General features: G+C 32.4%; 2 protein-coding genes across 3 annotated transcripts in view; one reads left to right on the forward strand and one right to left on the reverse strand.

Moving 5' to 3' along the window:
• Positions 1 to 767: 767 nt before the first annotated feature.
• Positions 768 to 24,122, reverse strand: Ho (Heme oxygenase). 2 transcript variants are annotated; one of them, XM_075354288.1, is made up of 3 exons: positions 23,982 to 24,122; positions 22,840 to 22,971; positions 768 to 1,661 (listed from the first exon to the last, which is right to left on the reverse strand). In XM_075354288.1, the coding sequence occupies exons 2-3, from the start codon at positions 22,904 to 22,906 to the stop codon at positions 1,024 to 1,026; spliced, it is 705 nt and encodes a 234-aa protein (XP_075210403.1). In that variant the 5' UTR covers positions 22,907 to 22,971; positions 23,982 to 24,122; the 3' UTR covers positions 768 to 1,023. The 2 variants fall into 2 exon arrangements, with proteins under 2 accessions (XP_075210403.1, XP_075210399.1); XM_075354284.1 differs by lacking the exon at positions 23,982 to 24,122 and adding an exon at positions 23,767 to 23,929 and having other exon boundaries at positions 769 to 1,661.
• A 53-nt stretch (positions 24,123 to 24,175) lies between these two features.
• LOC142317725 (arrestin domain-containing protein 3-like) overlaps positions 24,176 to 24,472 on the forward strand; it is a 70,173-nt gene continuing 69,876 nt past the window's right edge. Inside the window, exon 1 of the mRNA XM_075354277.1 lies at positions 24,176 to 24,466. Coding sequence (XP_075210392.1) covers positions 24,352 to 24,466 — 115 coding nt within the window. The 5' untranslated portion in view covers positions 24,176 to 24,351. The remainder of the gene's footprint in view (positions 24,467 to 24,472) is intronic.

Below are 24,472 nucleotides of genomic sequence, written 5' to 3' on the forward strand. Positions count from 1 at the left end.
AAAAATAAATAAAATAAAATAAATAAATGAATAAAACATCAAAACTAAAACCAAAAAGAAAAAATAAGTGTCAACAAACGCTGGGAGAAATGTATAACTCTGGATGATGACTATGTAGAAAAGTCTTAAGAGTAACAAATAAAAATTAAGTTTCTATCTTGATTATTTTTAGTAATAATTAAAACTTTGTGATACCCCCTCGTACCTACATAACCCTGTTATGACTATGTAATGTATTATGTACCAATCAGAATAAATTATTTATTTTATTAATTATAATAAAATTTTTTTGTAACATTAGCATTATAAAAGAACAAAATACAAATATAAATGAAACACAGTCATAATGATAAAACAAATAAGAAAAATTAAATTGAATTATTAACAACAAAAAAGAATAGTTTTTACAGACAATGTTTAGCAATTATATTATTAAATATGCTCATAAAAATTTCTCTTGTTAAAACTGTGCTACAAACACAGGATTTGAACCAAGACATTCCTCATAAGATTTGGTACAAAGTAATTGCTGATAAATTAAAGGATCAAAAATTATATTTGGTGCCTTAAGAAGTAAATAAAATTAATAGGATAGTCACTAATGAATCATGTAATGTTTGAAGAACTTGAAAATGTCAGGCAGTATTGTTTGTTGCTCTCACAGAGTTGAAATTATGGCTATACATTTACATACACAGTATGTTAGATGAGTTTAACTGTTTAATGAAGAGTAGAGGAGATCTATGTTTTTAAATTAGTTTTAAATCCAATTTTCAATTAATTTTTTGCACGGTAACTAACACATAATTTTTATTTGTTCACTATTAATTCTACAAAAAAATCTCATAACACATTAAAAATATATAGTAAAATAAATAAAAAAATAAAAAACAGTAAAACAACAAACATTCAATACAGTCTTATTGGTGTAAAGGTTTTGATATTATTAACTAATTTCATATTTTTTCTAAACTAAATTTAATAAATGAAAACCCCAGTTTTGATAACAGTAAAACAAATGAATTAAAATATACTAAAATAAAATATCATTAAAATTACAACAATCATAGCATAAACAATTAATTTTCGTAATATCACTTCACTGGTGCCTTTAACAGTTTTTACAATAGAATTATTTAATTCAAATACAACTTTACCTTCCATGATCAAATTTTGTTTTGTATTTTCATCTAATTTTTTTGCAACATCATTAACAGCATCGACCAATTTCCTCTTAAGTTCAAAAATACGCTTTTCACCAAAATCAGTTACAGCAGCACCACCGGTATCAGCATCTTTTGTTGAAAACACACTGAATTTTTTTGCTAATGCTCTCTTACGTCTAAGTATTTGTCCTCCAGAAAGCAATCCCATATATAAATGATAAATATAAGCAATTAATCGAGTAGGATCTTCTTTTTCTAAAGTTTGTAAATGTAGCAAATATTTCACTACACTCTCTCTAGGAATGTAATTTTTATTCCAGTCAGGTCCCAAATAAAATGCTAAATCTTTCTCAAAAGCTTCAGTGCGTTGCATACCATCAATAGATAATTGACCGACACATGTATCTTTTAAACGTACCATAGCGCCTTCAAGGAAACGAAAAATTTCATAAAAAATAAGTAAACCTTCAGCCCAAACTGAATTATCTGACAGTGCTGAAATAAAAGAAACAATAGAACAATAATCAATAGAAATTACTACTTAATTTAGGCTCTTTAAAAATTCTGAAAATGGATTACTGAAAAATTAATAAACCAGAATAATCCCACAATCTAATATTATTTATCAGACACTTTGTCTATTTACCATATAAACAACTTGAATTATTTTTTCAAACCACAGCAGTCTGCAGTCATCAAAATACAATATCAATTAAAACAACGAAAATGATTACATACAAAATTAAAATAAATAGTAACTTCTTTCCAAATCATTTATGTACTATTCCTTGCTGTCATGACCAGATCCAGAATCTGAACCAAATAATAATTATTTTACATTACATTTCATATATATATATATATATATATGTGAATATATGATGCGAATATATATGGTGTGAATATAAGCATGCAGAAAAGCACTTCAATAACGTTCAAATTATCTAAATTTCATATTTTGAATTAAGTTTTGCTCACAGAATAAACTTAATTATATGATATTAATTTAACAGATTTTTTAAATAAAATATTGCATAGTGATGTTCTAATTAAACATCACAGACTCATAACACAAAATTTGTGTTGTGTTTTGTCTTTACACAAAAGTTTTACAATCACAGTCCATTTTTTTTAACACTTAATAGTGTATACATTTTCAAACATAATCTACCATTGTATTGTTTTAGAAATATTTATACCTGAACATGCTCAAATGTGTGGATTCCTGCATACACTGCACGCACACACATTTGTATTAAGTATCCATGTATTTGTAAGAAATTTGGTTTTGCAACAATAATACAGATTTATAGTATAAAAAAAAATTGTTGTTTTAAGGTATGAAATTTTCCACGTAATCTCACATTCTGGGTTTGAATCATGATCAAGCTTGGCATTTTTCACACACTACAAAATACATTTCTGATCACAAAAAAAAAGGTTAGAGTAGTTGTAAATGGACAGGTTTGTAATTATTGGAAAGGGGATAAACAAATTTTTATCATTAGCTAAGCCAGCAACTGTTGCCGTATTTAGGTCTGCATAAATTTTATGGATGAAAGTTATCAAATGTGAACTTAACTACATCAAGAAATGTACAAGCACACACAGAAGACAATGTTTCTCATCAGTAAATATCCAAATAAAAGTAAATAAACTTCTTTTGCTCAAAAAGTGGCTTCTAATTTAATGCACATTGCTGTGCATATTAAATTTGTTTGCATTGTAATAGCCTTTGAATGTCATCACAAATCAGTGCATTCATTTACGTTGAATCAAACGTTTATTCAGAACTCATTTAAAATCCACCACTATTGTCCATTTATAGTACCAGTCTGTTAGTGGCATGTTTTACAAGAAGCTACGAGGTCTGTAAATAAAGTAGACCAGTTATTTTTGGCAGTCAAAATCTGCGGAAAAGAGTTGCCCAAGTGAGACCAGCCATCAAAGACAACTGGATGCCGCACTATGACAATACACCTTGTCACACTGCACTCTCAGTTAATGAGTTTTTAGCAAAGAAAAACATTCTTGTAGTTCCTCAACCACCTTATTCACCTGACTTGAGTCCCTGCGACTTTTTCCTGTCCCACACTTTAAAAAAAACACCATTTTGGAACAGTAGAAAACATAAAGAAAATGTAACTGATCATCTGAAGGATATTCCAGTTTCTGAGTTCCAACACTGCTATGAATAGTGGGAAAACCATTTGAAGCATTGTCCCTTGGCTTCCCAAGGGAACTATTTCAAAGGTGATAGGGTACAAATATAATTGGGTTGTAAATAAAAAGATTTTCTGAAACAGTCTCATTACTTTATTTACAGACCTCGAATATCAAATAATGATATATTTTGTTTATACCAAATGTGGCATTATAGCTTGCAGTATTATTTAAAAGCAAAATAAATTAAAAAATAAAAACTTACATTAAGTTCAAGAAAACAGAAAAATGTTGTGATTCAGACTAAAAAAATTTGCTTGAGAAGAGTTAAAGAAATAAAAATCTTTACAAAAATCCTTGTTCCAATAATTTCTTCTGCACCTAATGGAACTTCTCCTACTCACTGCCACTAACCACTCAGTAGTACTTATTTAATGGCAGCACTTATCTGATAAGAGACATCACCATCATTGGATTCATATAGGATTTAAACACTATATCACTCAAAACAGTTCATTTCAAAAAATAACTTAACGTAACATGTTGTATAAGCTAATGCTACCACCATATTGTGCGTATGCCACATTGGACTAGGATTACTTATTTGATAAAGCTTACTTGTAGCTAGCTCTCTTTTTGGAGAGCTGTTTTGCAATGCAGCATCCTATTTTGTCTGATTCAGCTGATTATTTTTTTTACAATGTTACTTCTATTTTTACTCTATTTCAATTACATTTTAACTAGAAATATAAATAAAAGTTAATGTTTTCTTTTTTTAGTAAAAATTAAGTAAATTCATTTCTGTTAAATTTGTAAATATTTCAACTCAAACCAATGAAATTCAATTTTCTTTTAAAATTTGAAAGTTCAAGTTTGATTTTTCTGTAAAACTTAATAAGTTTCCTTTTTAATTGCTTATACTTATAAGTCGTTCTAGTCTCTTTCTAAAGTATTTTTCTCTTGCAATATTTTTTTCTTTTATGCCTTCTCACATTACACTCATACCAATCTTCATTTTCTACTTTTGATTCTCTCTCTTTTTCTTATTCAATACTTTCTCTGGTTGCTTCCTTTATTATATCATTCTTCCTGTATACTAGCACCAGTTTTCTCATTCCATTTAAACTGTCCTCAATTATCTGATAATCCTTTTCCAATTCAATTTATTAACATCCTACACTATCTTGTGATTACAAAATCCTCCTTCTTTCATGTAACACCGCTTGTTGGGTAAAGTTAACAAAAAACACAGCTCGTATTTGCCAAAAGAAGTTGGACTTTAATGAGAAAGAACAAATGAACTTATGTTAAAAATCATAACCTTAAAACTAAAAAGAAAATTATGAAAATAACATAATTTGATGATACATAAGAATATCAACTGAAATCAGCATCTGAACAATGATGTTAAATGAAAAAATACATGAATATACACTTTTAAATACACATTTTGACAATATACATTTTTAACAAAGCCTGAAAACAAGAGAACATGAAACACCTTAATTTTAATTGTAAACTTAGAAAAACATAATATCAATAGAAAAATTTAACTGGAAAACAGCTGTACTACTGACATATACTATAATATGACAAATAGCAATGAACGGATGTCAATAACTTAGATAATTAAATTACAATAGTTTCAGTATAAAAAGAGTTAATTACAATATAATCGCATTGAAATTAATTGAGCACGTAAAATAGGTTGCAGCTGAAACGATGACACAACTTTATGTAAGTCACCTGTTGTGACTGTACGGTGAGTAAATGGGTGTTAAACTAAACATGAAATTGAAACTTGAAAGGCATAGGTATGATGGACTGAATGTTCCACAAAATTTTAATGATAACATAACTGTTTAACGTAATAAGTAATGAAAAACTGAACTTGCCTGTAGCACACAAATATTTGTAAGAGACGAACTGGTGAATGAAGGTAAAAAACGAATACATACAGTAAATTCCTGAGCGTAGTCCGCCGTGGTGTATCAGGAATACAGGGGTGAGAATGTGGCTTCGAGGTTGAGCAAGACTGGGCGTCTGAAATGTGTAGCAACGAGTTTGAAGAAATTCTGCTTCGCTGAACTGTAATAAGAAGCTGGAGAAAATTCGGCGTCGACAGAATTGACAGCTTGTAATGATTGAAACACTTTCCATAGAGAAGTAATGTAGAATTTGAAGAATAACTTAACGAAGAAACGAGGCTGGACGAACATAGAAAACTGTGAAATCACGAAAAACTGACGAGTAGAACTAGAAAATATTTTCGACACAGGAATACCGCACCGTGTATGCGAGTATGAAGGTGATGAAGATATAAGCACAAATCTTGAGAGCGAAACGTAAAGACGTCTTTACATTGTGAAGGTCTGGTCAACTCTGCCGAAAAGATGGCGTGAGTGAAAGGAGGGGGGAAACCACGGCTAGGCAGTGGACAGGAGAGAGTGTGTGTAAAAAACAAGAGAAGTGTCTTAGCGTAAGTATGAGAACGATTAGAGAAAACGTATTGGAATTCGAGAACGAAGACATAACAAAAATAATTCTGAATACGCAAGTTGAAGAGATGACATCAGGGCCAACAAAAAGAAAATGGACTTCTAGGAACTATGAAAATTGGTTGAGAATAAAAAACACTAAGCCTAATATATACATTAAGATTAAACAGCAATGAAATAATGAATTTAGCAAGTTTAATGAATTTCTGAAAACTAATTTTTTTTAACTAATAATTTTAACTTTATCTTCTTTAGAAGCAAACATTTTTCTTTTAGTTTTAAAATAAGATCATATATTCATGAGAAGAAGATTGAGATGGATTTTCATTTTCTGAAACTTTTGAGTCAAAACACATCAAGATTTTTTTTTAAATTTTTCAGGTATCTTATTTATTTTAAATTTTAATGCTGATGGCCTTTGATTCGTGCTTAATTTTTTCAATCACATACACTCAAAATGCTACAAACAGCATCCAATTGTTCAATAATGTGATGTGGGGCAATGTATTGGTCTTTGCATTCATATAGTTCTTTGTTCTGCTGAGAAGAAACTTTTTTGAAACAGTTAACAAAAAGAGACTTTCCAGGAACTAAATTTAAATTTGGAAAAATGTGTTCTTTAAGAGCTTACTCTAATGTTATTTGTCTTAAGTTTTTCTTAACTGTTTTTTTATGAGTTCTCAAAGGGTCACAACAGAACTGTCTAAACAGGTGACTGAATTTTGCAAAAAATTTTTTTCGTGATATTTACAAACACTAGTGACATCTGAATTAACACATAAAAAAAAAAATAAGTTGTTGGTTATCATCACTAAATTCAAAAATTTTTAGTTCTTTTGACACTATATCATACACTGTTTTATGATACTATTCACATATATTCCTACAGAATACTGTTCTTCCATTGTTTTACGTCAAATTACTTGAAACAGTTTGTAACTGCAAAATCTTAAAAACATCAAGTATTTTTTGATTAAATCAGATAAGATAGCTAAGATTTCAGTAAATTTAAAAAACCGTTTTGACTGCCAAGAAAGAGTTGTTGATACTAGAAGCTACCACAAGTATGTTTCTGTGTCAGAAGGCATTGTAAGATCTTACTTTATTTCAGAGTTCAACGACTATGAAGACTATCCTGTGTCAAGTATTGTACCACTTTCACTTAAGGAAAAAGACTCTGTTGCTTGTGTGCATGACAATCAGTGGTGTATAGAAGATGTGGTAGATATTAGCTTTGAAAATGATGATGTGCAGGTTCATTTTTTCACTCAGCTGGACCACGTACATCATTTCAAGTCTCAACAAAACAAAGTGTGGGTACCGAGCTGTATAGTCCTGAGAAAGTTGACATCACTTAAACTAACTACAGTGATGGGTTGTTCTCACACAATTTCAAAAAATTATCAAAAGAGAAATCACAGCTGTTGGTTAATAACACTAAATAATAAACTTTTATAGTTACAAAAAGAGGCTATTTCATTGAAAAATAATTAAAATTATGCTACAATTTTTTTTTTTTTTTTGTTAAAAGCATTTACAAAAATAAACCAACATAAAATAGAAATAAATTCTTGAAAAAAATATGTAGGCTACTCATTGAAATCTCAGTTTAGGTAAGTTTTACAAGCATTTTTCAATCAAAATTGTATTAGGTTACTGGTATTGGTTACGTTATCATTAAATAACAATGTATCATTAATAATTTATAAAACAAGCTATTTAAAAAATATTGGAAACGTGAACTTCAACAACGTAGGAGCTAAATATAAAAAATGTAAAGTGCCAATAAGACAAGAAAAACCCCCTTGGGACACTTATTTAGCGAGTAAAAATGGTATCGCTTTTAACAAGTTTTTCATGATTTTTGAGAAGTTATAACTTTTTTATTAGTACAATACACAAGAACTTTTTTATTTGAGATATTATCACAAGCCTCATCAGAGTTATTTGAAGCCAAAATTTGAATTTTAAAAAAAAAAATTAGTTTTCAGAAATTCATTAAACTTTAGGGGTAAGTATATAATCATTAATATTATTTATGATAAAACTAATACTAACATAAACCTACATATAAAAAAATAATTCAAACTGTGTACGCCACTCCTGCCTTATGGAAAAAATTACCAAAAGTGAAACCACAGGACCAATGTTTTACCTTGAGAAAATAAAGACAACCAGGACTAATAGTTTTTAGTTATGATTTTTTTCCATAAACCCTTACAATCACAAAAATAGGTGTGTACACCATAACAAAAATGGCCGCCACAGGTAAACTGCTTAAATAAAAAAATAAAAAAAAATACTTTTAAGGTCCTACGGCTGTAGGACATTTGGGTAGACAAGTGGGTCAGTTTCAATTTTGTTTTGAATTGGTCAAACAACCATTCTTGGGTCACTTCAAATGGATTGACTCAAAGGTGAAGAAAGCTAAAAAGAAAGGTAAGGTAAAAGAAAGCTAAAAGTGAATAGAAGATGGTGGATAAAATTTATCATGAATGAGTTCTAATATATATATATATATATATATATATATAAAACAATGTATGTATGTATACATACATACATCTTAGAAAATAGTGATGAGTGATAATAACGAACAGAAAAGAAAAAGATGTAGCAAGAAACTGTATAATCTCCTAAATAAAATTAATAGAAAGCACAAAGCACCCAGAAAAGAATGAGGGATAAAGAAAAGAAAATAATTATCATCAATAAAGAAGCCATGAAAACATAACAAAATTTTGGAAAAATAAAGCTAGAATGTATTATTTTCAGAGAGGTTGAAGATAGGGGGAGAAGAAAGAGCTAAAAGGATGTAGGAATAAATAACAGGACTACACAATAAAAAAAAATTATCTTATCAGAGCTAGGAAAAAAATGAAAACATTAATCTCAGAGGAAATGCTACTTTGAGAGAAAAATTTGGTAATTACAACTTTACCAAGGCAGTATGAATAGATGTTATATACAAGAATTATTATGTTCTTTGAGAGAAGAGGGGCAGAATGAAGTAAAAAAATTAGTAAGCAGAATTTATAAGACAGAAATACCATCAAATTACAAAAAAAAAATATATATATATATATATAACTAAAAGCAGAAACAAAGTACACGTTGAATATCATATATATCAAGCTTTAAAAAATAGACATGATATTTTAAAGACAAACAGAATGTGAAATTTAAAGACTCGCAAGAAAAAAAAAAGTGAAGAAAGAAACCAGTTTAGTTTAAAGAAAACAAGGTAGAAGAAAATATACTTTGGCTTTCAGATTAATCTTATATATTTGAAAAAAAAAATTGTATTGAGTGCAAAAAAGAAGAGTTATTAATCAAATATTCATACAGATAAAAAAGAAACTTCAATACTAAGAGCTCAGTATGAAAGATTAGTTAAAATGTATGACAAAAGTTTAATATTTTTACTTTTCTTCTTTATTAGTAAATAAATATTTTATTCAGATAAATACAAAATTATATTTTCACCTAAATCACATCAGGAATAGTAAGCATGCTATTCCAGTGATAACAAAACAACTACCCAGAATTTCATCATAAAGAAAACTACGGAAACATTAAACAGAATATATCAAAATCACTAAATAAAAGAGAAGAGTGTATAATTAAAAAAAATAATACTTATTTGAAATAATCAAGATATATCTCTGGCAAATTAATAGAAGAATCACTATAGATTTTTAATTTAAAACTATGAGTAGTACATGTTATATGTGTTATATGCTATACAAGAATGTTGAACAATATACATAAACAAGGATGCAGAAGACTAAGGTTTATTTAATTTTTATTATTTTAAGGTGCATCCAAAGAGTAACTTTTTTTTTTAATATTTTAATTTAATTTTATATAAATTGGTTTAAAGATCTTTTAGATGGTTTGGTTATTTGTTAAAAGCAATGAAGAAAGAATAATAGACAACTTTTTTGTATGCCCAAGCATTATGCTGTATAATGCAAAAATAATTCTGTTCAGCAATTGTAGTTACGAAGTCATATCCAAATCAAAGTTAAATATTTTATTTTAATAAATGTTAAACTACATCATTCATACTTACCAGCATTAAACAATACACAATGAAAACAAAGTTTTCTTTTTTTTCAATAGTATAAAATGTGAAACTATATCAAATGGTTCACCAAGATCACAAAAACTGTCATTTTTTCTGTTATGTATGTAGTTGTTTAACAGCTTTTAAATTCAAAGGTTCTGAGGTTTAAATCCTAGTAAGAGTTAGTTGCTTTTATATGGATTTAAATACTAATCCACCATCTAGTACCAGTGTACTTTGGTTGTTGAGGTTCAATTAACCACATGTCTCAGGAATGGTTGGCCTGAGTCTGTACAAGACTACATCTCATTTACATGTCATCCTCATCTCATTGGGCTATGGGGAGGGTTTGCTTATTGTTCACTAGCTGATTCAAGTTTTTGCTCGAAGATTGGAAGATCTCCCGTTAAATGACCTGTTAGAAAATTTTTCTTCTGCGGTAGTTGAAGCCACTGATCAGTTGATTCCCAGAGGTACGAGTTGAGAGAGAGTAGCTGGATGATGGGCTCGGGACTTGACCGCGATGAAGCGGACTGTGGGTCGGCTCAAGAGTGTCACAGTGTGAGGATGATCCTGATCGGCGTGCAGCCTTGCTTGGGGCTATCATCAGAAAAGGACTGAGTATTTTCACAAGATTAGGTCTTATAAGCGTGATTCCTGGCCCTCTTTTGTACAACAGCAGAGAAATAAGGACCCATGGGGTGTCGTTTATAGAGTTCTTAGTCATAAGAAGAAAAAGGACATTCTTTGGTCGGCTCTCTCAACCCAGGATGGAGTTGTAATAGACAAAGATCCTATTCTCACTATTCTGATAAACAATCTTCTTCCAGATGATACTGAGGTTGGTGAAACCTCTTATCATCAATGTGTTCGAAGAGAAGTTGTAGGTTTTCCCTCTGAGAATTTGTTTTCTTTGATTACTGAGGTGGAAGTACTGAGGAATCAGGCCCCCAGATATGACTGAATCACAGTGGAACTCCTTGTTTGCACATTGCCAATGATTCTTGGTTCCTGACTAGGGTTTTTAAAAGGATGCTTTTTGCTGGATATTTCCCTGCGTGTTGGAAATGTGGCAAGTTGAAACTGCTCTTAAAAGGTGGTGACAAGAACCCCACTATAAGTTCTTCTTACCAGCATCTGACACTGTTGCCTGTATTAGGTAAGGTTTACAAGAAGGTCTTGTACCTCCACATGAATAGTAGATTGCCTTCTTACCATATGCTGATGGACAACCAGTATGGTTTTCGCCCTGACAAGGGCACAGAGGATGCTATTCTTAGAGTAATGGATTTGGCTTCAACCAGTGAGTCCAAGTATGTACTCAGCATCATGGACATATCCAAGGCCTTCAATATAACTTGTGGTGGCCCTCTGCCTTGTTTCAGTTGCAGCAGCATGGCTGCAAACAAAATGAGATTAAGATTATCTCTAGCTATTTCAGTGACAGAGCTGTCATCCATGACGGCAGCTCAGCCTGTTAAAAGGTTGTCCACGGGGCAGTGTTTTAGGAACACTTATCTGGGTCATTGAGTTCAACTCTCTAAAGGTTGTGGATGCCCAGTGGCTGCCAAATCGTGGCTTATGCCGATGATGGGATGCTGCTGGTCAAGGGTAAATCGCATGCTGAAATAGAACTCAGAGTGACACAGGCATGCAAGGTACTAAGGTTATGGAGTCTTCAGCATAAGATGGTTTTCACATGGAGTAAACCACTATGATGTTACTTAAAGGTTGTCTAGCCGCAACTCATCACCTGCAGGTTGTGATGGGCAGCCTTCCGATTAGGTATGTTACCATTCAGAAGTATCTGAGTGTCATCCTTGATGAAAGGCTTCAATTCAGGAAGCACCTTCAATTCATCGCAAAGAAGGCTATAGATGCCTTCTTAGGTGTTCGTAATCATCCATTCTGATTGGGGGTTGAATTATTGTACCATGTATATTCTTTACAAAGGTGTCTGTGAGACCACAATGTTGTACGCTGCACCCGTCTGGGCTTGTTGTTTACAATTCCAATGTTGTTGGCCATTTTATTGCGAGCCAGCATCTTCTAGTGTTAGCTGTTGTTGGAGGCTACAGAACTGTCTCGAGAGAGGCAGTTTCTGTGATCACCGGAATAAAACCCACTGATATTTTAGCTACAGTACATAGCAAGCGGTATGTTTCTAAGAAGGGAGGCCTTCTTACTTCTGGGCGTATGCGAGAAATTGAAGACCAAGGTTTTGACTCTTGGCAAGTTAGGAGGAACGATTTTTCTCGGTAGTAGTGAAAGTAAATGTCACACGGGACTCTGCAATGGAGCTGAGTAGGAGTAGGAGGTATATCCGCCTTTCCCTGGTAGACCAGACCGGAGTCCATAAATGAAGCTAAGTCAGGAGTATGAACTGAATTTTCAGTTCACTAAGGGAACCAGGATTAAATTTCATTGTTACAAATAACATTTTTGGTGGTATGTTATTATTCTATTGCCTCGATTATTATGAGACATTTACGAAATTGGCTCTGTATAATGTAGAACTAGGTGCGGGGTTCATGCTTCCATGAACTTGGTTAGCTAGTTCAGTGTCACGATACCTTGACACCTCCACCAAATTTATGTGACAAAACCTTGACACCTCCACCATTTTTATGTGACGACACCTTGAAGCCTACACCAAATTTATGTCTCGAAGTCCCCAAACTACATGACGATGTCTGAAATTAAATGCAATAAAAAATACTGGACCAGAACTCCAAAATACCAAAGGTAAATGAAGACCAGCGTCTGACACCAAATTATGTAATACATCCACCGAATTATGTCATGACAACTTTTGGCGTCTACACCAAATTATATTACGAAGTACCCGTCGGGTTTCTGCTGTGCAACTGGAAAATAAATTTGCTCCTAGAACAACATTCAAAAATTTGACTTCTTTCTCTGGTAATGCCTGGGGATGACGTAAATATTCGCTTCTTCTTCACAGAGGTTTGTGCACAAACTGTGCATTCTCCTCGGATCGGGTCCTTTCCTCCTATTACTGCTTCCTAATATTCAGGGTACCTGAAAATGGGAATGTAAAGGTTTTGGAGGTTAATAACCCATACTCAAATCGGTCTGTCTGAAATTGATGGTGGGGGTAAATGGTTTTCTAAAGTAAACCAAATCAAGAATATTTTCACTCCCTGGGGGCCAGGAAATAAATCGATTATTAAATACGGAGGATAAATTATATAGAAAAACAGTATGTATGTTGCAGTTGATTCAAGGACATAACGAAATGCGAGATTGTATAACGCAATGCGAGATTGTATACTTTTTATAACTAAGAAATAGTAACAAGACTGGAAAGTTCATATTCATATGAGAGCAATCTTTACCACGGGTAATGAACCTGTCACAATGAACTACACAACACAATGAAATATGTAATATAGAAAAAAAATTTTTCGCTTAGTCTGAGATCCATCCTCGGGTATAACTGAAATGTTATTTAAAATACCATCATAACAAATAACTTTAAATAAAAGATTAATGCAGGTTAATTCAGATGTGAACTAATGAAATGGTTTGACTTTCTCTATACATTTGGATTACTGAAATTGGCCTTATTGAATGTTTGATTAACTTTCCAGAAATATTAGTGAACTGTGAATGTGAAAATTTAATAAACTGCGAATTATTTATAAGAAATAAAGAAATTTCCCACTCTCCGTGCAGTAAAATTAGGATATATCTTAAATAACTATAATATCGCTAAATGGTCCTTATGGAGTCAGTACCGGTAAGTGATAAAATAAAACTCATTCCTAGAATATTAAATAATCATTCAATAAACTCAAAAAACGTAAAAGGATGATTTAAATGAAAACAACTCTGATATAATAATAAATATAACATCAACTCCCATTTACTGACAAACTTATACTCTAAAACAACAATTAAAAATAAAAATAAATATTCCAAGACAAATTTAGATAAAAAATAAAATTAACTTAAGCGCATAGAAACATTTTCCTGAAAATTAAAACATGATTATTGTATCCTAACTTGTCATGCTACAAGAGGGAAACGATGTAGGACATTCAAGATGTTCAGATGAGGCCTGCAGCAAAGGCAAAAGCTGAGTTTAAAACTCACCGATGCAAATATCTACCTAGGCATTTATATCAGTGGCATCCCAACAAGGCCTGGCATACTACTATGAGATGTAAAAAGTTAGATGACGAAAGACGACTCCTGTTAAAGCCCATCAGGGCTAGGAACAATTGCGGGGGAGGGGGGTGACAACCAGAAGCGTCACTAGGTCACAAAGGAAGCGTAAGGGAGTCTTCCCCTAAGGAGTTGAGATGTTCATTAGTTGAACAGATTGCAATTACACATTAGAAAAATAAACATATGTAGTTTAAAATGTATATTTAATTTACAAATGTTAAATGTTTGGTAACAGTCCAAAAAATGGATAAGTTGAACTTTATCCTTAAAACCATGCTGAAGGTTTGTTAATACAACATATTTTCATAAAAATTTGAACATCAGTCCTGTTTAATTTTTACAAATTATTAAAAAAAAAAAAGCAAGCAACAAAGTGAAAGTGCATAATCTTCTTTTAAATCAGAGACAAGAATTTCATCAGTGGTTCAACATCATTGTTTAAACAAAAAATTTAATCATGAAGTATAATTTAATTGAACCAAACTATTTTTAACTTTAAATGACAATTTAACAACCCTGTTCTTATCAGTAAGACCAAAAAAATGCAAATGAAAAATACTGAAATTTAACTGAAGAAGAAAAAAGAAAATACAAGATTACTAGTAATCAACATTATTTGTTAACACAGTACTCCTGATATTAAGTTATTCTTGAGGTTTGGCAACAATCTTCCCAAATTTTTTTTTTAATATAATGATAATTTTGCAGCTTATTAGTAAAAAACAAAAGAATCTTTCCCATTATCTACCAGCAATCTAATTTCTGTCTATTTCCTGACTGTTACTCAATAAGTTAAGTAAGTTATATGATCTATGTAGTGATTACTATCTTATTTACTTATTTTATTTCTGGTTTACTTGTTTTTTAAAGTTGTGTTACATCAATTGTCTAGTTCACTAAGTGTTCCAATATACCTATACATTTTCTATGTTGTCTATGTAGTTGTTAGCAATAGATTTCCTATAATTTGCAGCTAAAAACAATACAAGGCTGTACTACATAATTTTTGCAAAGGAAAAGTATTTGCACAATCTATATGAAATACAACAATAATCATGAAAGGAAACTAAAAACTTCACTAGACAGGTGAGTGTGCTATACAAATCAAACTGCAATAAAAAGAAACCTCTTTCAGCAGCATTATCTGGCAAAATTTAAATTAGATTATAACATTGTTTACTTATTTATGATGCAGAGTGTTACTATAATGAAATTCAGCAAAGACAAACTCTACATTTCAACTCAGAACACTGTGATCAACTGGAATTCGTACTTAGTTGAAAAAGTGAAACAACATAATCAACAATCAACAAGTAACTGATGGGACCAATATGCCTTCTGAGATCAACAAATGTTTTTCAAGACAAAAGTACAACAGGGGTCACAAATTACCAAACCAATGAGTTTCTGGTGGAATATGTAAGGCAACAAGTGATTGTTTTTCAGTAACTGTTGAAGAAAGGTTAACAGCTATATTGTTGCTGTTAGTAACATAACATATTGAACCTGAAAGTATTATAATAAGTTTATAATTAATAAACCATTATTATAATAAGTGGAGAGATTATCAAAAGGTAGGAAGACATTACATACACCAAACAGGTTATAAAATCTGTATTTTGGTGATCTTGTCAGTTGTCCTCATACTCAGTTGGTTGAGAATATTTGGGCCAATGTTAACAACAGGAATATGAAGCACTGGGAACACACCCCATCGGGATCAAATTATATTTTTCTGGATATATATGGATAAGAAAGTAGATCACAACGCAAACTTGTTAAACTAAATATTACAAGCTATTGCACTGTTTATGCCACTCAGTAAGGTACTTTTAAGGCATATTTTTATAATTTTGTTCAATTTTCTTAATAAAAAGTCTCAATATGAAATGTTTACATTATTCTAAAGGATAATGTAACTGAAGGCTACATTAATGACAATGAAGGCTAAAGGATTGTAGCTGGCCACACCCTGGTAAACCATATTGGTCCATGAGCTAAACAGGGTCTCCAATGATTGCTATTTTGCTCACTAGTACAGAAGCTTCTGTTCTCGAGGTTAGGGGCAGCTGCGAAAAGCGTCTGTTCCCCATGTAAGGGGTGGCCTATTAATATGGTTCGGTAACCATACGCCTAGATGGAAAGCAACAGGAAACTACTGCCTTATACTATTCCCCAGGAACACACATGATGGATCACACTGTTAAAGAATCCAGAGTTAAAGCTTCCCCTCAATGAGTTCTCCAGGAAGGGGAACATCGAGGTCACATGCAGATAAAATTAGAATTGGAGCTTGGAATGTTTTGACGTTACTTAAAGCAGGAAAGCTAGAGAATGCAAAAAGAGAAATGGAAAAGAATAGGTTGGATTGCTGGGCTTAAGTGAGCGGAGGGGTGGAAGGAAGGGGGAGTTGCAGGGTGGGGGGTACAAAATCTTTTATTCAGAGGGAGAAAGGAGTGGTGTATATGACTGGGAATTTTACTGACCCTACAGATGACAGACAGTGTAGAAAGAATAAGATATGTCAATGAAAGAATATTGTTGTTGTGAATGAAGGGCAAAGGAAAGGATCTAGTGATAATACAAGTGTAAATGCCAACATCAAGATGAGGAGATTGAAGAGTGCTATAATAAGAGTCAGGAACTGATGGATGGGGAAAGGCGAGGAGCTTGCATTATAGTGATGGGAGATTGGAATGCAATGATAGGGGATGGATGAGTGGGAAATGTAGGAGCCTTTGGGTTAGGCATAAGAATGCAAGAGGGACAAGATTGGTGGATTTCTGTAGGAAGAACTCTTTGGTAATTGGTAATACACTATTCAAGCCCACAAGAAATGCCGATAAACATGAACATAAAGAATAAATGGAGAGAGGTACCAGATAGACTACTTTATGATAGAAAACAGGTATAGAAATTGTTTAAAAAATTCAAAAGCATATCCAGGTGCAGATATAGATTCGGACCATAATATTTTGGTGGGAGTTACAAATGAGGGGAAGAGAGTGAACAAAGGAAAAAGAGTAGAGAGGTTAAATAGGGAGGTACTGAAAGATGGAGACAAAAGGGAAAGGCTAAAGAATTATTTGGTAAATAGAGAGAGAAGGGAAGAGAACACAGATCCAAACACGAGATGGATATCTATGAAGGAGGATCTAATAAATGCCATCAAAGATGCTGGGGGTAAAAAGTAGACTAGGAGGATAGAGAAAGTATGGGTTACAGAGGTAATGCTAAATAAAATGGATGAGAGAAGAAAGTGGAAGAATGTCACAACAGAAGAGGGTAAGAAGATGTACAGGACACTAAATAATGAATTAAGAAGTGAGATGAACAGGATTCAGCAAACATGGTTGATGGAGAGGTGTGAAGATATTCAGAAACTGGAGAGGATAGGGAAGTTTGAAGAGATGTATACAGTTATGAAACTGATAAAAAGTAAAAACAAAAAAAAAATAAAAAAAAAAAAAAGGAAAAAGTAAAACTAGAATGGAAATAGTGACAGAAGATAAGGAGGTAGTTGATGGGAAGAACGAGGTTCTAGGTAGATGAAAACGATATGTGGAAGGACTTTACAAAGTAGATAAAAGACCAGAAATCCTAGGAATTGAAGATAAAGCACAAGTATGAAAGGAGGATAAAGGTTGTTACATTATGAAGGGAGAGGTAGAAAAAGCCTTAAAGGAAATGAAGAACAGGAAAGCATGTGGAGTCGATGAAGTATCGGCTGAACTATCGAAAGGTTTAAGGAAAAGGGGAATTAGAGAATCACAAGCCTGTGTAATTTGATATATGAGAGCAGTGATTGGCCAGAAGATTTTGTGACTACTATTATGGTCCCAATCGAAAAGAAGAAAAATAGATTGAAATGTGAGGAATATAGGACCATTAGCCTTATATCGCATGCAGCTACTACTAAGAGTGTTGAATGGGAGGACTTTATGAAAGGCTAGAGAGATCAATTGGGGAAGGGCAGTTTGGGTTTAGAAGGGGGAAGGGAACAAGGGATGCAATAGGGTTAATAAGAGTGATTGGAGGAAGATATATTGAAAAGCAAAGAGATTTATGTGTGGTCTTCATCGATCTGGAGAAGATCTTTGACAGGGTGGAATGGGATAAATCGTTGAAAATCTTAAAGGAAAAAGGAGTCACTTGGAGGGAAAGGAGATTAATAAGAAATCTGTACTTGTCACAGAAGGTAAAAATAAAGATTTTGAATGAGTTATCGGAGGAAAGCAGACTGTGAAGAGGGGTGCGGCACGGATGTTGCATGTCATTGACTCTGTTTAACTGTTACCTGGAAGCGATAATTGAAAAGAGTAACTGGTAATAAGGGTATAAATATTGGAGGAAGGAGGATAGAGTGCGTTAAGTTCGCTGATGACATGACAGTGTTGGCAGAGTGAGTACATGATGAATGAAATTTTGAGAAGAATAAATCAAACCTGCAAGGAGTATGGGATGAAGATAAATACAAGGAAGAAAAAAGCATGACAATTAGCAAATCAGCCAAAAGGGCAACAATTAGGATTGGGGGAAATAAAGTTGAGCAAGTGGCACCCTTCAAGTACCAGGGGTGCATCATTAAAGAAGATATGAAGTGTGATCAGGAAGTTAAAGTATGAATTGCTAGGCCAAAGGAAACATTCAGCAAAATGAGCAGAGTGCTATGTAGCAAACTAGATCTGCGACTAAGAAAAAAACTTGTGAAATGTTTTGGGTGGAGTGTGGCCCTTTATGGGGCAGAGACATGGACTATTAGGAAGGGAGAGGAGAGAAGATTGGAAGCCTTTGAAATGTGGGTTTGGAGGAGGATGGAAGAGATCAACTGGACAGAGAGAGTTCAGAATGAGGAGATGCTTTGTAGAGTGGGAGAAAAGAGGTGATTACTGAAATAATGAAAAGAAGAAAATACAGTTGGTTGTGACAAGACTGCTTGCTGGTGACGGCATTGGAAGGATTTGTAATGGGGAGGAAAGCAAGAGGTCAGAGACCAATGAAAATGGTAGATAATATAAAAAGGGAAGGAAGTTACTATAAAATGAAACAGATGGCACAGAATCAATCAGAATAGAAGGCGGCCATGTGAAAACCTGCCTTTGGGCAGAACACTTATTATTATTATTATTATTACATTATTCTAACATCTCTGTAAAAATAACATTTGCTAGCAGATAACAGAAAGACCCACATAATAGAATTAGTTCACCTGCTTACTTAGTTATAGGGTGTTTTTGTTAAACTTTTTGTCCAATTACTGTACAGCATAGAATAATAGATCTCATTAACTAAAAGAAGGCATGATTTAATTAAAAATCATCTGGACATTTTTTTTTTTAAATGACTAATTTGTTGTGGTTCTACGATTTTCTTGTATGACTTTAATCACAATCCCTGAAGTAAAACTACAATAAAATATTTCAATTTAATTTTATTACAATGCCTTTACACAAATAAAAAATTTATTAAAAAAATCCTTGGCTTTGTAGCAGCAGTACAAGACGGATCCTCTCACACCTATTCTTAGTTATGTAGTAATGTACACTAATTCCAACTGGTGTTATCAAAACTCACCACACACATTGTATGAGAGGATGTAGTTATCTAAATAAAACTGGATAATTGTCTATTACTTCAACTCTCTCATCTTTTCTTATAATGTAATAAATAATTTTCATCATTTGATAATATCGCTAACAGAAAATTGGACTTCTTTTAAAAGTAATTACAGGCAGTGGTAATTTATTACAACTCTCTGTAAGAATAATAATTTCATTTTATTCAATGGTTTAACCAAGGAGTCAAGATCATAGACATGTGTAGCAAGGCATTAAGTCAATTATCTTAACCCCCTCCCACTATTGAAGCAATAACATTACTACAAACCCATAAAATTTTTTAAAATAACAGATAATGTACAGATTTTCCTACTACCCACCATGCTCTTGGATACTGTGAGGTGAAAATTCATGATGAACTGCATGATGCTTTCAAATATATTTTCCTTGGAATATTTAGCATGAAATATAAACTCAGCTAAATACATTTCAATATAGTGTTTTCATTCTCCCATTTAAGAGCCTCGCAAATGTTCTATATACAAGGCAGCACAAAAAACACAGGAATTTTTTAATGCAAAGTGACAGACATGTATAGTAGGCAGCATTTCTTTATGCACAGACAGACAACCTTGCCACTCAGTCATCATGGAGCAGTGGATTGGAACAGCATGCTTTTGCCATAAAAATGTTTTGCAAGACCAACGATAGTTTGAAAAGTGCACAGGAGTTCTCACAGCAATACTATTTAGGGCATGTTCGATCAAAACACGCAATAAAAACGTGTTTTAAAAACATTGAAGAGATTAGATCAGCTCTAGAAAGGAGACTGACAGGATGACCAAGAAGTGCTCATACTCCACACAATATTGAGGCTGTGTGTGTTTCATTCATACAGAACCTACTGCATTCAATTCATAAACAAGCAGCTGTGGCTGAGTTGTCCAGAGTGAGTGTTTACCAAATTCTTCATTTCAACTTAAAATTTCATCCTTAGAAGTTGCAGATCATGGAAGAACTGAAGAACGATCATCAGTTCCGCTTTGATTCTGTCAAGAAATTATGACAAACATTAACGAGGACAATGAATTTCTGAGCAAACTGTGAACGTCAAATGAGACACATATCCATGTAACAGGTTACGTGAACAAGTAGAACTATTGTTACAGGACAAACAGTAACCCCAATGAGGTTCATGAATGCCCTTTACACACCAGCAAGGTAATGACAGTACGGTGTGCAGTTTTGTCACATGTGGATCAACAGTCTATACTTTTACGAAAATGAGGAGTAGATCATGACAACTGTCACTTTGGATTAGTATGTTCACATGCTGCAATCTTTTACTATAACTGCATCAAAGAAGTTCCTACATCAGAATGGTGTGACATCGCACACTGCAAGGCAATCAATGGCAGCTGTATGAGCATTACTTTGTAACTGTTTCATCTCAAAATTCAGTGACATTCCCTGGCCAGCAAGATCACCTGATGTCAGTTTGTGATTCTTTTCTTGTGGAGATAACTCAAGAGTATGTCTATAAGATTCAGCCAAGGATACTGGGTGAATTGAGACAAGCAATTCAAAATTCATGGTACCCCACCTGAGATTTTTGCAACAAGCAACGGGGAACTCAACGGCAGATTGGTAGAGTGCATATGTAGAGAAGGATGCCATCTATATACTGTAATTTTCAAAAACTGATAATAGGTATTTTGATAATTTAAATTTTTTTAATTGTAATGGTTAAATTTCTGTCAATAAATTTTTTTGTTGCATTTTTCAAAAGTTCCCATTTTTTTGTGTCACCTGTACTATGTGTCTGTTGTCATAATCTACAAAAATAATCCTTGTGGTTAACCAATGTGTGAAATCTGCAGTTCCTTCAGATTGTCATGTTTACACGCATCCCAGCAGACTGAGCAATTGTCCCAATTGACTGAGCAGATTGACCTCCCTTTTACAATTTTAAGTAAGGTACTAAGCGACCAACAATAAACTACTCATTTTTTCTCGGCATATTCATTTGAAAATTCAATTTTGAGACAGTACTCAAAACTCATACTGACTGTATGATTTAATTCTTGTTAAGTGCATTGTCTTTCATCGATTTCAACCAAGCATTCAGTCCTGCCAATTTTTGTAATGGTATATAAAAATATTTTGTGCAAATATACATTCCAATCAAAACAGTGCGCTTATACAAATGCAACTGATCACAAAAATGTACAGCGTAAGCTCTTCACATCAACAAACATATGACCATCACAAATGGAACCCACAAACCTTCCAACCTGACAGCTCTTCACATCAACAAACATATGACCATCACAAATGGAACCCACAAACCTTCCAACCTGACCCCCACACAAATCCCAATTTTTTGCTTGCATGATTTTACGATGATCCAAACTAAAACTGTATGAATTTTAACTAGCTATTTAAGACCAACACCAGATCAGACACTACTCTGCAGCTGGCAGAGTAAAATCTCCAAAAATTAGATGAAAGAATTGACTGGATATAGGAAAAAACAGACTTCAAACATCAAATATACAACTTCCCCAATTCATCCCAGTTAAATATCTATTAAAGGTTTTGCATATTTTTCTACCTTCATTCGAAAGAAGTTATGATGATAAAAGCTGTTTTCAAGTAGATGTATGAATAACCCTTGAATGATGAATTGGAAGTTAAGTTCTTATACTTATGACTATAATTAACAAATGATAAAAAAATAGCTGATATTTTTACACATCTAGCTGCTTCAATGGGAAGAAACTTCAAAACTTTTAAGTTTTAAATTTATCAATCTAAATCAGGAATTTGTTCAATGACAATATTATATATAATTCTCGAGAAATTTTTTTTAAGAATTTTCATAAACAAAAAATTGGACTACAACAGTCTCATTCCACAATACATGATTTGAATAATGAATTAAATTTAGTTTTTAAAAAACTCACAAAGGGGGTTATAGTAAAAACTAACTTACTGAAAGCAGGGTTAGATAAAACTAATTAAACAGTTTCTACATCCAACTATGCAAAATAAAAAAACAATTTTTTACCAATATATCCAAAACAATTTGTACCAAGAAAATTACTGCCCATACTAAATTCTACTTTTTCAGTCTATTTAAATACAGTATTATTAACTGTACTGTCAAAATATTACCTAATATTACTTACCAAATGCTAGTTTAGCATTAACCAAGGAATCACTAATAGCATGAATTTCTCTTGTTGCTTTTCTCATCAGTTTATTAAATGGTATTTCTTTTTCATCATACTTCAGATAGTCATCCTTTTCAGGTAATGTATCTAAATAAAAAACATAATCATTTAAAACCATATTCAACATAAAAAAACAAATAGTCATATTTTTATGCACTGACTTGAATCTAAACATGATGAACAACGGAAATTTAATTAAGATTACAGCCTGCTGTAAAATAAACTTAAGTAGTTATGCGCTAAAAATTTATGAGGATAGTAAATCTGAACCAGTCAGCCCCCATAACTCACTTAAAAACTAACAGATACACAGTAGATTCCAAGCTCAGCATTTCCTTTATTTTATAGACACCCTTACTAAAATGATTTTTTTCTAAAGTTTCTTAAGTTTTTGATAGTATAAAAACAGGAGGCATAAATGTAACTTTGTTCCGGAAAAATGTTTTTTCAATAAATAAAAAAGGTGTCGAATTTTTAACATTTAATTTCAAAGCAGGAATTCAGGTAAACAATGTTAGCAAATTGTTAAGTCTAAAAATCATGCATCTAAGAGTGGTTAAGTAGTAATTCTAAACTGAAATTCAACAACGAAAAATCCCATTAGGTGCACAAGATTAAATCGCTCAAAAAACTTAATACAAAAAGTAATTCAAAAATAATAAATATGAGGAAATAATGGAGAATGAAACCAAATAACTTAATATTGTAAAATAAATAAGATACTAAAAACTTTTACACAGTAAACACCAGTCAAAAATTATTTGTATCAATCTGAAGAAAACGAATTACGATTAGGGCAAGTGAAGTATTTTGTAGGTAAGGTTAGCTTATATGGGTGCAGTAAAAATTAATGTAATTTGGCTGCATAATCTGAACGCTCACCATTCTTAATGTCCATTGTACAATATTATTCTACAGAAACGTTGAATTCAACTGAAAAATAATTATTACGTAACTACAACCCCTTAGTACAAAAGTAGTCAAGAAAACACCAGACTCCCGTTTTGTATAAGGTTGATTATCATAACACAATACTCAGCTGATTAGATTACAAATGTTAATGCAAACTTGGGGATTTTAAATATTTCTACATTTACCTTGAACTGTATTTGATTTTGAGGAAACTAGATTGAAAGCCTTTCTTTTAGCTTTTTATTATTTTCTGTAATAAGAAAGGTGCAATGATAATTATTTTTGTTTTAACAGATCTTACGTGTGAAATTCTCAAATTTTAGCTGAGGTTTGAATACAGAAGGGAATTTTTTTACTGGAATTCCCACTCATGTCAATTAGGCAAGCAATTTCAGGCACTGTGTACGCCCGTCTCCGTGCACAGTTATTCATATCTATTTTTAGTTTCCTATGTAATGTTTTTGTACTGCTTGATTTTCTCTTTATGTATGTCAAGAATTTTCAGGTTTAATATTTTAAGCTAGTGTATTGTTTTGTAGCATTTACTTTTTTATAATGGGTTTGAAAGGATTTGAAGTAGTTTTTGATAGCCCTACCAATGCATATTACGCCGGAACAAATGTAACTGGAAAAGTTAATCTTACTCTAGATAGTGTGAAAAAAGCCAGATGTAAGT

This window comes from Lycorma delicatula, chromosome 1 (assembly GCF_047948215.1).
Source record: "Lycorma delicatula isolate Av1 chromosome 1, ASM4794821v1, whole genome shotgun sequence".
Taxonomy (NCBI): Eukaryota; Metazoa; Arthropoda; class Insecta; order Hemiptera; family Fulgoridae; genus Lycorma; species Lycorma delicatula.